This window comes from Cnephaeus nilssonii, assembly GCF_951640355.1.
Source record: "Cnephaeus nilssonii genome assembly, chromosome: 5".
Taxonomy (NCBI): domain Eukaryota; kingdom Metazoa; phylum Chordata; class Mammalia; order Chiroptera; family Vespertilionidae; genus Cnephaeus; species Cnephaeus nilssonii.
Window position 1 is genome coordinate 82,977,643 of NC_137076.1, and position 14,295 is coordinate 82,991,937.

At 38.1% G+C, this 14,295-nt stretch overlaps 1 protein-coding gene across 4 annotated transcripts in view; it reads right to left on the reverse strand.

The window, feature by feature from the left end:
* Positions 1–7,311: 7,311 nt before the first annotated feature.
* Positions 7,312–14,295, reverse strand: part of NR3C1 (nuclear receptor subfamily 3 group C member 1) — a 110,389-nt gene continuing 103,405 nt past the window's right edge. For all 4 annotated transcript variants that reach the window (XM_079772074.1, XM_079772075.1, XM_079772073.1 and 1 more), the window contains exons 8-9: positions 10,396–10,553; positions 7,312–9,819 (exon numbers count right to left, since the gene is read on the reverse strand). In XM_079772074.1, coding sequence (XP_079628200.1) covers positions 9,667–9,819; positions 10,396–10,553 — 311 coding nt within the window. In that variant the 3' untranslated portion in view covers positions 7,312–9,666. The remainder of the gene's footprint in view (positions 9,820–10,395; positions 10,554–14,295) is intronic.

Consider the following 14,295-nt stretch of genomic DNA (forward strand, 5'->3'; position numbering starts at 1 on the left):
TGACCTTTTGTGTCTGGCTTCTTCCACTTACCATAATGTGTTGGAGTTTCATCCATATGTTGTGGTGTGAATTAGTACTTCGTTTTTATGGCTGAATAATATTTCATTTTTATATATATATACACACACACACACACACATACATATATATGTGTGTGTGTATATGTGTATATATATATATAGAGAGATATATATACATATACATATACATATATGTGTGTGTGTGTGTGTGTGTGTGTATATATATATATAGCAATGAACTTATCCACTCATTCATTGATGCGCATGTGGACTGTTGGCTGTTTCCATCTTTTTGGCCAATGTGGATAGTGCTGCTGTTACTTGCTTGAGTACCTGTTTTCAGTTCTTTGGGGTATATACCTAGAAGTGGAATTGCAGGGTCATATAGTAATTTGGTGTCTTAGTGTTTGAAGTCTAGTAGTTTTTTTTAGTTTTCCTCTATTGTGAATGACATTGGTTAACTTTGAAATGTGAATCCTAGCCTGTATTCCTGGAATAACCCCTCAGTCATAATATGTCATCCTTTTCATATATTATTAGATTCTATTTACTAAAGTTTTGTTTAGAATTTCTGCATGCATGTTCATGAGGGATATTAATTTGTAGTTTTCTTATAATTGTCTAATTTTGGTATCGGGGTAATGCTGGCCTCAAGGAATGGATTGAGAAATATTTCCTCCTCTTCAGTTTCGTTTTTTTTCCGGAAAGAATTTCTGTTGAATTAGTATTATTTTTTCCTTAAATGTTTGCTATAATTCACCAGTGAAACCATCTGGGCCTGGAGTTTTCTTTGGGAAGATTTTGAACTACAAATTCAGTTTAACTAATAGATATTGGGTTATTTAAGTGACCTATTTTTTTTTTTGAGCTCTAACTCAGATACCATAAAATTTATCCATTTTAAATATACAATTCAAAGGCTTTTCATATACTCAAGAGTTGTGCAACTGTCACCTGTTTAATTTTAGAACATTCCCATTACCCCCAAAGAAACCCAGTACCCATTAAATGCTCACTCTTCAATATTTCCTCCTACAGCCCCTTGAAACCACAAATCTTACTTTTTCTATAGATTTGCCTTGTTTACCTATTCTGGACACCTAATACAGGATTGGGCAAAAGTAGGTTTACAGCTGAGTATGCAAAAGTGTTTACTCTTGAATTATTTATTAATTATTGCATTATTTTCCATATGAGCAACTGTAACCTGTTTGCCCTACCTGGTATAAATTGACTTATAAAATATGTGGTCCCTTGTGACTGGCTTCTTTCATTTAGCATATATGCAAATTTTGTAGCATTCCTTTGTATTGCCAAATACTATTGTGTGGATTTACCACATTTTATTCATCCATTTATTAGTTGATGAACATATAGTTTATGTTTCCATTTTTTAAGTATTATGAATAATGCTGCTATGAATATTTGTATACGTTTTTGTGTGGACATGTTTTCAATTCTTTTGAGTATATACAAAAAAGATATAATTTTAACATTCAGCTCAGATCATCCTCCTCTCATTAATGCTAATTAATGAAATTGAATTCATATTTATATGCATTAGTTACAGCGATAGCCTGGGGAAACTTCATGTGGGGTAAAAGATGAACAGGCTGGTTCCTTTTCTTTGTTGTTAATTCTTATTGACCAGGAAAAATTCTGTATAAAAGACTAGTTCAACTAAATCTGTAACTTTCCTTATTCTCTTTTGATCTCCACTGCCTTGGCGCTGCTCATCTTGTGCTTTGAGATCCTAGATGGAAATGTAAGATGCTTTCTGAAAGAATGTGCAGTGCCTCTGGGTGACCCCTGCCAAGGCCTGACAGCTGGGAATGTGAGAAGAGATAATGAAAATGTAGGCCGGTAACATAACAGCCTGCCCCAGCCCTATGCATGACCTTTAGTAATCAGGGTATGTGAAGTTGGAAATTTGTATACAGTCCCTGTATTCATCTTTCTCTTCCTTATTCACGTTGACTTTTTCTATACATTTCTGGGAAGAGCATTGAAAAAAATGTCCCTTTTCTCTTAAATTTCCCTGAGGATTTCAAAAAGTTAACATGTCTGCAGCTCTTGCTGTATAATAGGAACTGAGCTAAGCAGCTTCCGTATAGCTTATCTCATTTAATGCTCACATTCCTTTAAGATGTTGGTATTGGTCCCATTTTCCAGATGTGGAAACAGGTCTAAAGTGGCTGTTGAACGTTCCCAAGATTGCAGGCTTAGTAAGTGACAGAAGCAAGACTTGAACTCAGATTTGTCTCATTATAAAGTTGTAACTACTAAGGGCTTCACAGCTAATAACACAGTATGAGTGCCACACATTCTCGTGTATTTAAAATGGGCAGTCATGTGCTAGCAGTTTGTTTACTTGTCATGTTGGCGATCTCTTTGTACATGGCTGTTATCTCAGGGCAAGTACATGTATCTCATTAACTATCAGGGAAATCTGTTACTGTGAAATGAGTAAGCCTTTGTCCGTCCGAGCTGCTAACCTTCAGCCCACCCTTCCACATCCACACAATGAAGACGTCTTCTCAAAGGCTTTCCTGAAACGCAGCTGCACCTGCCTGTATGTATTTAACATACTTTGTGTCAGCTCCTGACACAGGTGAAGGGCAATTAAACGTTTGCTTGTCTGCCTGATATTTTTTAAATAGATATTTAAAAATAAACGTAGTTGATATAATTTATATACCATAAAATTTAGTCACTTTAAGTGTACAGTTGAACAGTTTTTATTAAATGTACTGAATTGTACAGCCATCATTATAATCCAGCTTTAGAACATTCCATCTTCCCCTGAAGTTCCCACAAGTCTATTTTCACTTAAGCCCTAATGTCACCCCCAACCATAGGCAACCACTGACCTGCTTTCTTTTTCTATAGATTTGCCTTTTCTGGACATCTAATGTAAGTGGAATCAAATAATATATAGTCTTTTGTGTCTGACTTCCTTTACGTAGCATAATGTTTTTGAGGTTCACCCTTATTATAGTATACATCATTATCTCTTTTTTTATTGTTTTCTATTGTATGAACGTGCCACAATTTGTTTCTGTATTTATCAGTGGAAGGACATTGGGTTATTTCCACTCCCGGGCTGTTGTGAACATTTGGGTGTTTGCTGTTGTGTGTACATATTTCATAGATACACTAGAGTAGAATTGATGAGCATCTTTGATTCTTGTGGGCAGGAACCTTTGAAGTTTTAGTATTGCCTTAGTGTTCTTCAGATTGGCTCGTCTGGCATGCCTGACACAGTGTGGGCAGAGAAACTGGTCAGGAAATATTTATGACATAGTCTCATGTTCCATTAACCCTGGTTTGGTTTTTATGTAGCATCTTCCCTCCTCCCCCCACACACTTGGAAAGAGTTTTATTCTTATCTCAGATCCATGAAATAGCGAAAGTCCTAATGTTTTTGGATGGCCTCTATTCTTTCCAGCAGAGCCCCGGGTATACTTGGACAGCATTTCATAAAGTGCCACATTGACACTCATAGAATGTAAATGACTTACATTGTGTACACATACTCTGTTGACTAGTTCTGGTGAGGTATAGATGAGTAGATTGTATATTTTCTCTTATTAAAGACAATAATGGAGAAAGTGAGGGAAGGTTTTTGGGTGAACTCTTTTGTTTGGAGATTAACATGTCTGTACCCAAATAAAGTTAAAATGTTTCCCTACCAAAGTATGGTTTCACTTTAGAAAACAGAAGCCTGATACAACAAGAGAGGCTGGGTATTTTCACCAAAGAAATTGCTATAAAGTTATTAATGCTGTTAAAAGCTACTTATTACCAAGTCAGATTAGTTGAAGGTCTAAAAAAATATTCAGCTAGTGTAAATGCCTCTGTATTCTCAACCTCTTTTCTGCACCCAAAGTCTGGCTTTTATTTATTCTGTCAAACTAAGAATAAATTCTGACTTGCATCAGTTTTTATTTATAAACATCTTTCTTCCTTCCTTTGAATGTAGCCTATATGCTCTGCTTCGCTTGAAGAAATAAGTGTGTTGACTTTCCTGGGGGTAGTGGTGAGACAGGTTCCTTATTGTGTATTTGATAAAACCAAAGAGTATTGTTATTTCTGGATAGCTACTATATTTCACCACCCATATCTCCAGAGGATAGGACACAGGATTTTAAGAGGAGGAAATATCATTGTTTAAATGACTAGATCAAAACTAATACGTAGCAAAAGGGATTAGATTAAATCAGATCAAAAGGCCTGACACACAATGCTTAGTATGAGTTCCTTGAACCTGGTTTGGAGCCTCATATTAATAATTTCTCAGTGGTGCTTAAGAGCATGGACTTGAGAGCCAGATGCCATGTTAAAAGAAAAAGTCCTACTTTACCACTTCCAAGTTAGGCAAGTTACTCAGTTCTTTAGGCCAAAGTTTCTTCAGAGAAATGCAATGATGCTAATAGTAATACAGTTGTACTTTAGAGAATGCTAAGCTTAAATGAGATACTATATTAAAAACTTGATATCTGGCACAAATTGCTCAGTAAATGTAAAACAATGAAATTTAAAAACAGAAAACACCAGTTCCGTGGGAAGCCTGTAGACCAGAAACATATGGTAAATGGCCTCATTAGACTTTCTATTCAGACTTCAGTTAGGTGGGAGTTAGCAGCTAGAAACCAGTTGTTTAAACACTGAACCTGTTTCCTTTTGAAAAATATTTTTATAAAATGGAGTTAGTGTCTTCAGCACTTGTTTTCATTTCATTCATCCACTGGGTGGGGAGTAACTGGTATAATGTATGAAGGTGTCCTACAGATGTAAAAGTAACCCTTGAAGTGAATGGTAAAGTAACAATGTGTATACATACTGGCCCTATCTGGTATTTCTGTAATGTACCCAAGACACTGGGAAGGAGGTTTGTACACACACGTGTCCAACCACATACTGTAAGTGATGGAGGATAGTGATGGGGTTTTTCTTACTCATATTCTATCTTCAATATTTTATGAGATAGTAGGTATGTCAAATTTGTTTTTTCAGCCATAATGCTTTTTTCCTTTGTGGAGAAGCGAGTATTTATAGGAAAAGTTTGTTAGATTACCCAATTCATGGATATGACCCGAAGATAGTATCTTTTTTGGGGAAAATGAATAGATCGTCTAGAATAGTTTTGAAACATTGCTACGACATTCACTAAATATTTATGCCTTTTTTGTGATAATTCATTTTAAAGTAAGGTAAGAATTTTGGCTAGATAACATTTGTTTACACAAATACCATTTTTGTGACAGACTGCTGAATTTGGAGAAGCCTTCCCTCAGCCCCCTTCTAGTAATTGGCACGTGACCATCTGAGGCATGGACGGGACAGTCGGGCCTGTGGCACCAGGGTTAAGCTCTTTTTGAATGTATGCCAAACTAACATGCAAGCACTGTTACCCCGACACTCAAAGGTCCACTTTAGCATCTGAAGGTATCTGAAGTGATAACTACTTTCAGTAGAAAAAGGAGGACAAAAGGAGGAAAACTGGAACTGCATGAGTTCTACAGAAGCATGTTGGAGTCACATAATGAAAAAGCAGATTTTTTATTATGGTGTTTCTCCATATTTGGTATTGCTGTAAATGGCTAACTAACATTTACTGCCAATTCAGTACAAATGTGTGGTTTGGTAATACCAGAACAGCAAATTTAAATGAAAAATAAAAGTTAAACATTTCCACACAAGATTTTACAAGTCTGACATTTCACTGCGTAGATAAAAAGACTTTTTTTTTTACTAGAGATTATTCAGCATGAATAAAAAACTACAACTTTTATTTTTAAACAGGAGTCACTGGTTTTAATTTTTACACATTTTAAAATTACTGTGATAAAAAATAATGAAAAAGCTTCTTAATTATGCCATACACAGTATAATATAGATCTGTCCCCATTATATAGCATTTGTTTAATATACAAAATAGAATATTGACACACTTGAATCTATATGTAGTTAAGCAAGTTACTTGAGGAGGGTCTTTTCATATAGCCTTTCATCAGAAAATAAACTCCTTTCAGTCATTTCCTAGTGAGGAGCTGGCCCTTTCCCAAAAGACCTGGTCACTAATCCTGCTGGACCAGGCTGACTGGTAATAGTCAGGAAAATGATGAAACTTCCACTCCAAGTGGTTCAAGAGTCCTCCTCACACTCTGATTTATTTTCCCTTTCAACTCTCAACCCAGGCACATAAACACACATTCATCTATAGCTACTGTCTGAATGACCGACCCAGTTTGAAGGCCACTGAGGGCTGCCATGGTTCTAGACTTCTGACAGATCAAAGTGCAATAATACTGTTCGTTCCATGGAGATGCAGTTTAGGGTATTTAACAGAGAACTAAAATGATAAGACTCAATGATAATAGGATGTATATATAAGTAAAACTGGAACTGTCTCCCTCTCCCCCCCCCCAATTCTGAAGTGAGGTTGGCTTTTGGCTTTCCTTTATCTCCATGTCCAGTATCAATCCTGTGCTAATTACCAAGCTCTCCATAGACCCTGACCCTGTTAGTTTCCCTTTGGGGATGGCATTTTCTTTTTCAGGAGAAGGTAGGTACTCTTTTAGGTTCCCCTCCCATAGTCTTAGACAATTGGGTATATATACCCCCAAAGCACTTGCATCCCACAGCAAGGTCTAAAAACACCAAGAGGGTAATTTTTCTCCCCCAGTAATTAAAAATACTTTTCAGGGGTTGTTGGGAGTCACCTAGGCCTGTCACCAACTCTCACTGACATTACAAACTTAAATAGCTTCGGATGGCAAGATACCACATACACCAAAAATGAAGCTACTTTCAAATAGCACCTCCTTTTTTTTTCCACTTAAATCCATAATTACTCTCAGAGGAACAACATAATTAAGATAACTTCCTTTCCAGATATTCAAAAAGGGCACAGCTTATTTTTCTGTCTAATGTACAGCCTCCTATAGTTTTATGAATGTCAGTTGATTTCTTTTTAACAACAAAGTGAGCATATCGTTTTTTTTCCACTGACCTCTATTTTTTAAGAGCTGAGGATGCTGGGACTAAAATATAATTAATGTCTGATGTGCTTTCTGATTTTAACCATATAACATTCTATAAGTGAATAAGTTATCTTTCAGAAGTTCTTTTTGATTCTTAACACTGTCATTGATAATAATAATCAAGTGGTATTTCTTAGGCACCCGAAATTTCACATCCAGCTGGGTTACAAACAACCTTAAAATACTTTGAACCAAATTAAACCATTACAAAAGGAACATTCCCTTTTAGAGAGCATTCAAAAAGCAAATTATTACATTTTTTATTAAATAATTTCTCCAAAATACTGAAAAAATAACAAAAACATTCAAAAAGCATTCAAAGAAAACATAAACATCCTCATTTTTGTTTGGAAATGAACTCTTGTAGGATAGAAAGGAATTAGTGTATTACTGGCAACCTATGAGATTCTGCATTATTTACATATTGCTGGTACCTCTGTGCATATTATTGCCGAACTCCTCAAGCCTCTGTTTTTATTACACTGTTGGTGAGGCTGTCTGTGAAAGGAACCCCGCTTTTGGTGCCTGTCCATGTGTGAGCACCACCTTGCTGGCTCCTGCTCATACGCTTTAGCGCAAGGGCCGGTTTAGTCAGCCAGACTCACCGCTGGAATGAGGGTGGTCATGCTGGGAGGCAGAGGGTTACACCCTCTGTGATCTGTGATCTGAGCGGGAGGGAGCCTCAGCGCCAGTCTCCATCTCCCTCTTCCCTGGGAGCAAACCCGTTTGGTGTTTGAGACCACTGCTGCCTGTCCTGTATGAATGTTTGCACACACTATAAATCATATAGGTTACCCACCGACATTTCTCTGACCCCTACAAAAAATATATAACGTCGTGATAAAACAATCTCATCTAAAAATCATTCTTATTTTACACTATACAAGCTATTTTACAATCATTTTAATAAATTGCATGTAAAGCTGCAGTAGCCCTTCCCTTCCCAGATTAGTGAATACCAATATGATATATATCTGAAACTATAACTAAATATAAAAATATATTAGAAGTTTCATATTGTTAATGTTAGATTTTCAGTTTTCTATTACACAAATAATTTGGCCACCTTGAATAGAAATCGGATTTCTTGTGGCTTAATAAGTAGGAGTTTTGAGTTAACAGAAAGGTGGTAAGGTGCACACAGAAAGGGCTACTACAGCTTCTATTCCGTTTAAAATGATTAATTCTCAACAGTGAGGAAAAAATTCACAAGACTTGTTAAACTCCATGGCGCACAGGGATGGGCGGTTGTGGTTTGCACACATGGGAGCCTCCTTCGCAGCCTAAGCTTCCCTGAGCCACCAGGAGAGGAGACCAGTTGTGACAGATGGGAATGTGAAAATGGGTGTCGAGCCACTTCTGCCACATTAGAGATTTCGTTTTTTTGGGTAAAGTGAGAGGAATCGCTTGGTCTGATTAAAATCCCTCAGCTTTGTTTCAGCTGGTTATCTGGAATCTTAACTTTTAAGAAGTTATACAAACTACAACAAAGGGTCCTGAACGACGGGAAACTCTCATTCTTGCCATTTAACCATTGCAGGGATAGGGCATTAGGTGCAGACAGGTCCTCTTGGTAGTTTTTTGTGTTTTTTTAAAAAATTAGTCTTTTGCAACCATCATCTACGGTTTACCCTGCAGGTTTGGACCAGGTAGGTGCTCGATACCAGTTAGGGTGGTTAATTTGCACAACCTCTATAATCCTCCACTGAAGCATATATATATATATATATATATATATATATATATATATATATATATATGTGTGTGTGTGTGTGTGTGTATATATATGTATATATATATATATATATATACACATATATATATATACACACACACACAGAATGTGAGCTTTTTTTGACAAGAATACTGGAGATTTGAGTCGATTTTTGTGATCTTCTGATAGCTAAGTGCCATCAGTTTAGAAGCACCAACCCATTTTCACACAGAAGATTAATGTTTAGAGTTTATTTAGGAAAGCTATGAACTAGTTGCCCATCATCTTAAACAGCTGTACAATAACTCGAATACAAAAATTATGTAAGAAAAAATGAGCAAGCGTAGTTCACTGAATATAAAGGAAATTGTTAAAACCAGACAGCAATAGCTATAAAAGGCACAGCTTCCCTTTTCTGATATACACTTGTAAACTTTTTTTTCAGGTTTCCATGCATAAATCAAAAAATTTTATCCTAAATATACAGGGCAAATACACCAACAAAAAGTCTAGAAGATTTTGTCTAGCCAACTGTGATAAGTATGAGCAGGAAGTTCATTGAGCAGACTTTGGGCACTGGTGGTTAGAGTGCCATCCTTCTCCAACAAGGAGATGACCCCACCTCATTGTTTCTCATTTCCGGGATCCACCAACTATCACTTCCTACTGTTCCCATCACTGAAAAGCGAGGGCTCAACTGCTTCTGTCGCCAAGTCTTGGCCCTCTATAAACCACATGTAGTGCGTGTTTAAAACAAGACAAAAACATCAGACATAAACAAAAAAGAAAAATAAAACAACATAACCGCTATAGGATAAATGATAGTTTGTACAATAAAAGCTATAAAGTCAACTTTCTTTAAGGCAACCTTTCTGATTAAGGCAGTCACTTTTGATGAAACAGAAGTTTTTTGATATTTCCACTTGAATATTTTGGTAACTGATTGGTGATGATTTCAGCTAACATCTCTGGGAATTCAATACTCATGGTCTTATCCAAAAATGTTTGGAAGCAATAGTGAAGGAGATTTTCAACTACCTACAAGAGAAGATATGGTAATGATTAGCCTTAAAATCCTATCAATTGGAACATCTCATGCTTGTTGGCCTCTCTCACTCTCTCTCTCTCGTTTTTTTTTTAAATATCTGACTTAGAATATACCCAATCTCTGCTGGAATTACCCAAGTAAAAAAAAAAAAAGTTTAGTTAAATAAATTAGCACTCAGGTACCAAAGACCTCTTAAATCCCTTAAACTGGATGTAGAATTATATGGAATTAAGTGTTTCATGATGAACTGCAGTACTATAACACAGGAAAGACATATTCTAATTTAATGGATTAATCAAGCAAAGCCAGGGAATTCTATATTTAAAAAAACTGCTGTTGAATTCTGTACTGGCATCAGGACACTACAGGCACATGACCAGGTGAAATGAAATTCCATAATTGGCCTCAGGAAAACTGTGGGCCGAACTGAAGTCACAGCCTGAACTCAAACCATCACCAGTATCCACAAATGGAAAATAAATCGGTGTATAATTACATAGACTAATTAGAACACAACTTCATATCCCAGAAAGTTTTTGACACTTGGCTTTGTGATTGACACTTACCTCATGCATGGAGTCCAAGAGTTTTGTCAGTTGGTAGAACCGCTGCCAGTTCTGACTGGAGTTCCCTTCCCTCTTGACAATGGCTTTCCCCAGCTCTTTGATGTAGGTCATTCTAATCTCATCAAACAGCTCTTGGCTCTTCAAACCTTCCTTAGGAACTAAAAGATTAAGATGTAGTCAATTCAATAACCTTCTTGTGATAACTTTTCATGTAAGCAAGTAGGGCATTTATTATTAATAGCATACTTCATGACTTAACATTGTCTATATGCTTTTAATGCACTCGATTAAAACATAAGCATTTCAAAGGATCGTGAAACCGCAGCCAAGAGAATAGGGGCTAATGGGAAACTGGAGGCCTTAACTTTAGGTAAATCATGCTGATACTTTCCTCTCTAGTTCACAAAGCTGGCTTGAAGACCAAATAAATAATACAGTGCCTGCCATCCTGCCCTTCAGTTTAGTTAGACATAATGAAAACGTCAACAACAGTGTTTATCCCACCAGTTACATCCTGGGATATATGTGACATCACCAGTCACTTAGAACCTTAAAATCATGCAATGCATTTTGTCAATTAATGCATTAACACTGAATTGATATGATTCTAATCTAAAGAGAATCTGATTTTTTATGTAATACACACACACACACTGAGTGGCCAGATTATTATGACCTCTGAACACATAATAATCTGGCCAGTCAGTGTATTTGTATCTCAAATGGGTACCAAAAGTATTCTAGACTTTTGCTGGAGATCAACCACCTATTTGCCCTGAGCGTTCTATCAGCCAGTGCAAAGGGGGAAAACTGATCAGGTGCACGATTTATAATATCTTTGATATCAAATAAATGAGGTACTTAAGAGAAGTAGACTGAGTGGCCAGATTATTATGTGTTCAGAGATCATAATAATCTGGCCACTCAGTGTGTGTGTGTGTGTGTGTGTGTGTGTGTGTGTGTGTGTGTGTATGTATACACACCTACCTCCCTCCCTCCCTCCTGGGAAGGAAATATTTGCTTTCCCTTATGTACTCAGAAATATAGAAAATACCTCATGAATTGTGGATCATAAAATTGGTGTGAAATAAATTTTTTAATATTACTCTTCAAAAACTGATACTAGTGGACAGTTAACCATGGTTTCACTTAATCTTACAGCAATTGTGACTTTTGTAGAGTGCGAAGTTTCTCAAAGTGTATTCCTAGGAACTTTGATTCTGTGTTAATGGCTAAGGAAAAGAGGATCTGATGGTCCAAATTTAAGCAAAGCTAAATGTTTAATCCAATTTGAGGCAGATTTCTGAGTTTCAAACTTCTCAGAGATAATTACGCAGTCTCCAGAGAGGAGAAACAGCTGTTTCCCAAACTTCACTTCACCTGCTGACACCTTAGGAAATGCTGGCATAGAGGAAGAACCATGGGTTTAGGAGCAAGAAGTCTTAATTCTTACTTGCCCTGTGGATTTGTTTCTTACTCTTTCTCACTAAATTAATTTTTTTTAAATTTAGATATTAATGATGTAAGTCAGGTATACAACATGATTCATATTGTACATACTATTCAATGACCCCCATAAGTCTAGTTAGCATCCAGCGCCATGCATTGTTACAAAACTTTTCTTAATGTGATGACAATTTTTAAGATTAACTGTCTTAGCAACTTTCAAATATATAGTACACTATTATTAACTTACTAGAGGCCCGGTGCATGAAATTCGTGCACGAGGGGGGTGGGTGTCTCTCAGCCCAGCCTGCACCCTCTCCAATCTGGAACCCCTCGAGGGATGTCCGACTCTCCATTTAGGCCCGATCTAAATGGGCAGTCGGACATCCCTCTCACGATCCAGGACTGCTGGCTCCCAACTGCTCGCCTGCCTGTCTTCCTGATTGCCCCTAACTGCTTCTGCCTGCCAGCCTGATCACCCCCTAACCACTCCCCTGCCAGCTTGATTGATGCCTAACTGCTCCTCTGCCAGCCTGTTTGCCCCTAACTGCCCTCCCCTGCAGGCCTGGTCATCCCTAACTGCTCTCCCCTGCAGGCCTGGGTCTCCCCCAACTGCCCTTCCCTGCAGGCCTGGTCACCCCCAACTTCCCTCCTCTGCTGGCCTGGTCCCCCTCAATTGCCCTCCCCTGCAGGCTTGATCGCCCACAACTGCCCTCCCTTGCAGGCCTGGTCCCTCCCAACTGCCCTCCCCTGCTGGCCTGATTGCCTACAACTGGCCTCCCTTGCAGGTCTGGTCCCTCCCAATTGCCCTCCCCTGCTGGCCATCTTGTGTCCACATAGGGGCAGGATCTTTGACCACCTGGGGGCAGCCATCTTGTGTGTTGGAGTGATGGTCAATCTGCATATTACACTTTTATTAGATAGGATAGAGGCCGGGTGCATGGGTGGGGGCCAGCTGGTTTGCCCTGAAGGGTGTCCTGGATCAGGGTGGGGGTTCCTTTGGGGCGTGGGGTGGCCTGGGCAAGGGGCCTGTAGTGGTTTGCAGGCCAGCCACGCCCCCAGGCAACCCAAGCAGAGGCCCTGGTATCTGGGATTTATCTTCTACAATTGAAACTTTGTAGCCTGGAGCAGAGCCAAGCCTTCTCCTTGCTCTGTGGAGGCAGCCATTTCTGTTGGGATTTATTTATCTTCTATAATTAAAACTTTGCAGCCTTGAACGGAGGAGGCCAAGGCAGACCAGGGCTGTGGAAACGTGGCTTCCTCCATCTCCGGGGGCAACCCTAGCCTCCTGCTCTCTCCAGCTCCATGTCTGCTGTCATTTTTGTTGGGATTTATTTATCTTCTATCATTGAAACTTGGTAGCATTGAGTGGAGGCCTGGGCCGGCAAGGGCAGGTGGAAAGCTTGGCTTCCTCCATTGCCAGGGAAACCCAAGCCTCCCTCCTGCTCTCTGTGGCCGCAGATATCTTGGTTGGGTTTATTTGCATATTTTCTCCTGATTGGCTGGTGGGCTTGGCTTGTGGGTGTTGCGGAGGTATGGTCAATTTGCATATTACTCTTTTATTAGATAGGATAGTCACCATGCTGGATGTACATTGTATCCCCATGCCTTATATTTTATAGCTGGAAATTTGTACTTTTAAACCCACTTCACCCATTTTCTCCAACCTAAGTCTCCGGCATCCACCAGTCTGCTCTCTATACATGAGCTTGTTCTTATTCATTTTTAGATTCTACATATAAGTGAGATAATCTGATATTTGTCTTTCTTTGACTTATTTCTCTTAGTCTAATGCCTCCATGGTCCATTCATGTTGTCACAAATGGCAAGATTTCATTCGTTTTATGCTGAATAATGTTCCACTGAATATAAATATCTCACATTTTATCCATATATCCATTGATGGACACTTATCTTGCTTCCATATCTTGACTATTGTAAAATGATTTGGCAGTGAACATAGAGATGCATATATATTTTCAAGTTAGTTTTGTTTGTTTGTTTTCTTTGGATAAAGAAATTCCCATAAGTGGAATTGTTGAATCATATGGTAGCTTTATTTTTAATTTGTTGAGGAACTCCCATATTATTTTCCATAGTGGCTGCAACAATTTATATTCCCACCAACAGTACAGAAGGGTTCCCTTTATTCCACATCCTCTTCAACACTTGTTACTGTCTTTTTTATGATAGCCACTCTTAACAGGTGTAAGGTGATATCTCATTGGTGTTTTGATTTGCATTTCCCTGATGATTAATTATATTGAGCACCTTTACATGTACTTGGTCATCTGTATGTCTTCTTTGGAAAAATGTCTATTCAGATCCAATGCCTATTTTTTCATTTGTTTTTTGGCTGTTGAGTTGTATGTGTTCTTGATATAGTTTAGATATTAACCCCTTATCAGATATATGACTTGCAAATATCTCCCATTTGGCACATTGCCTTTTTCT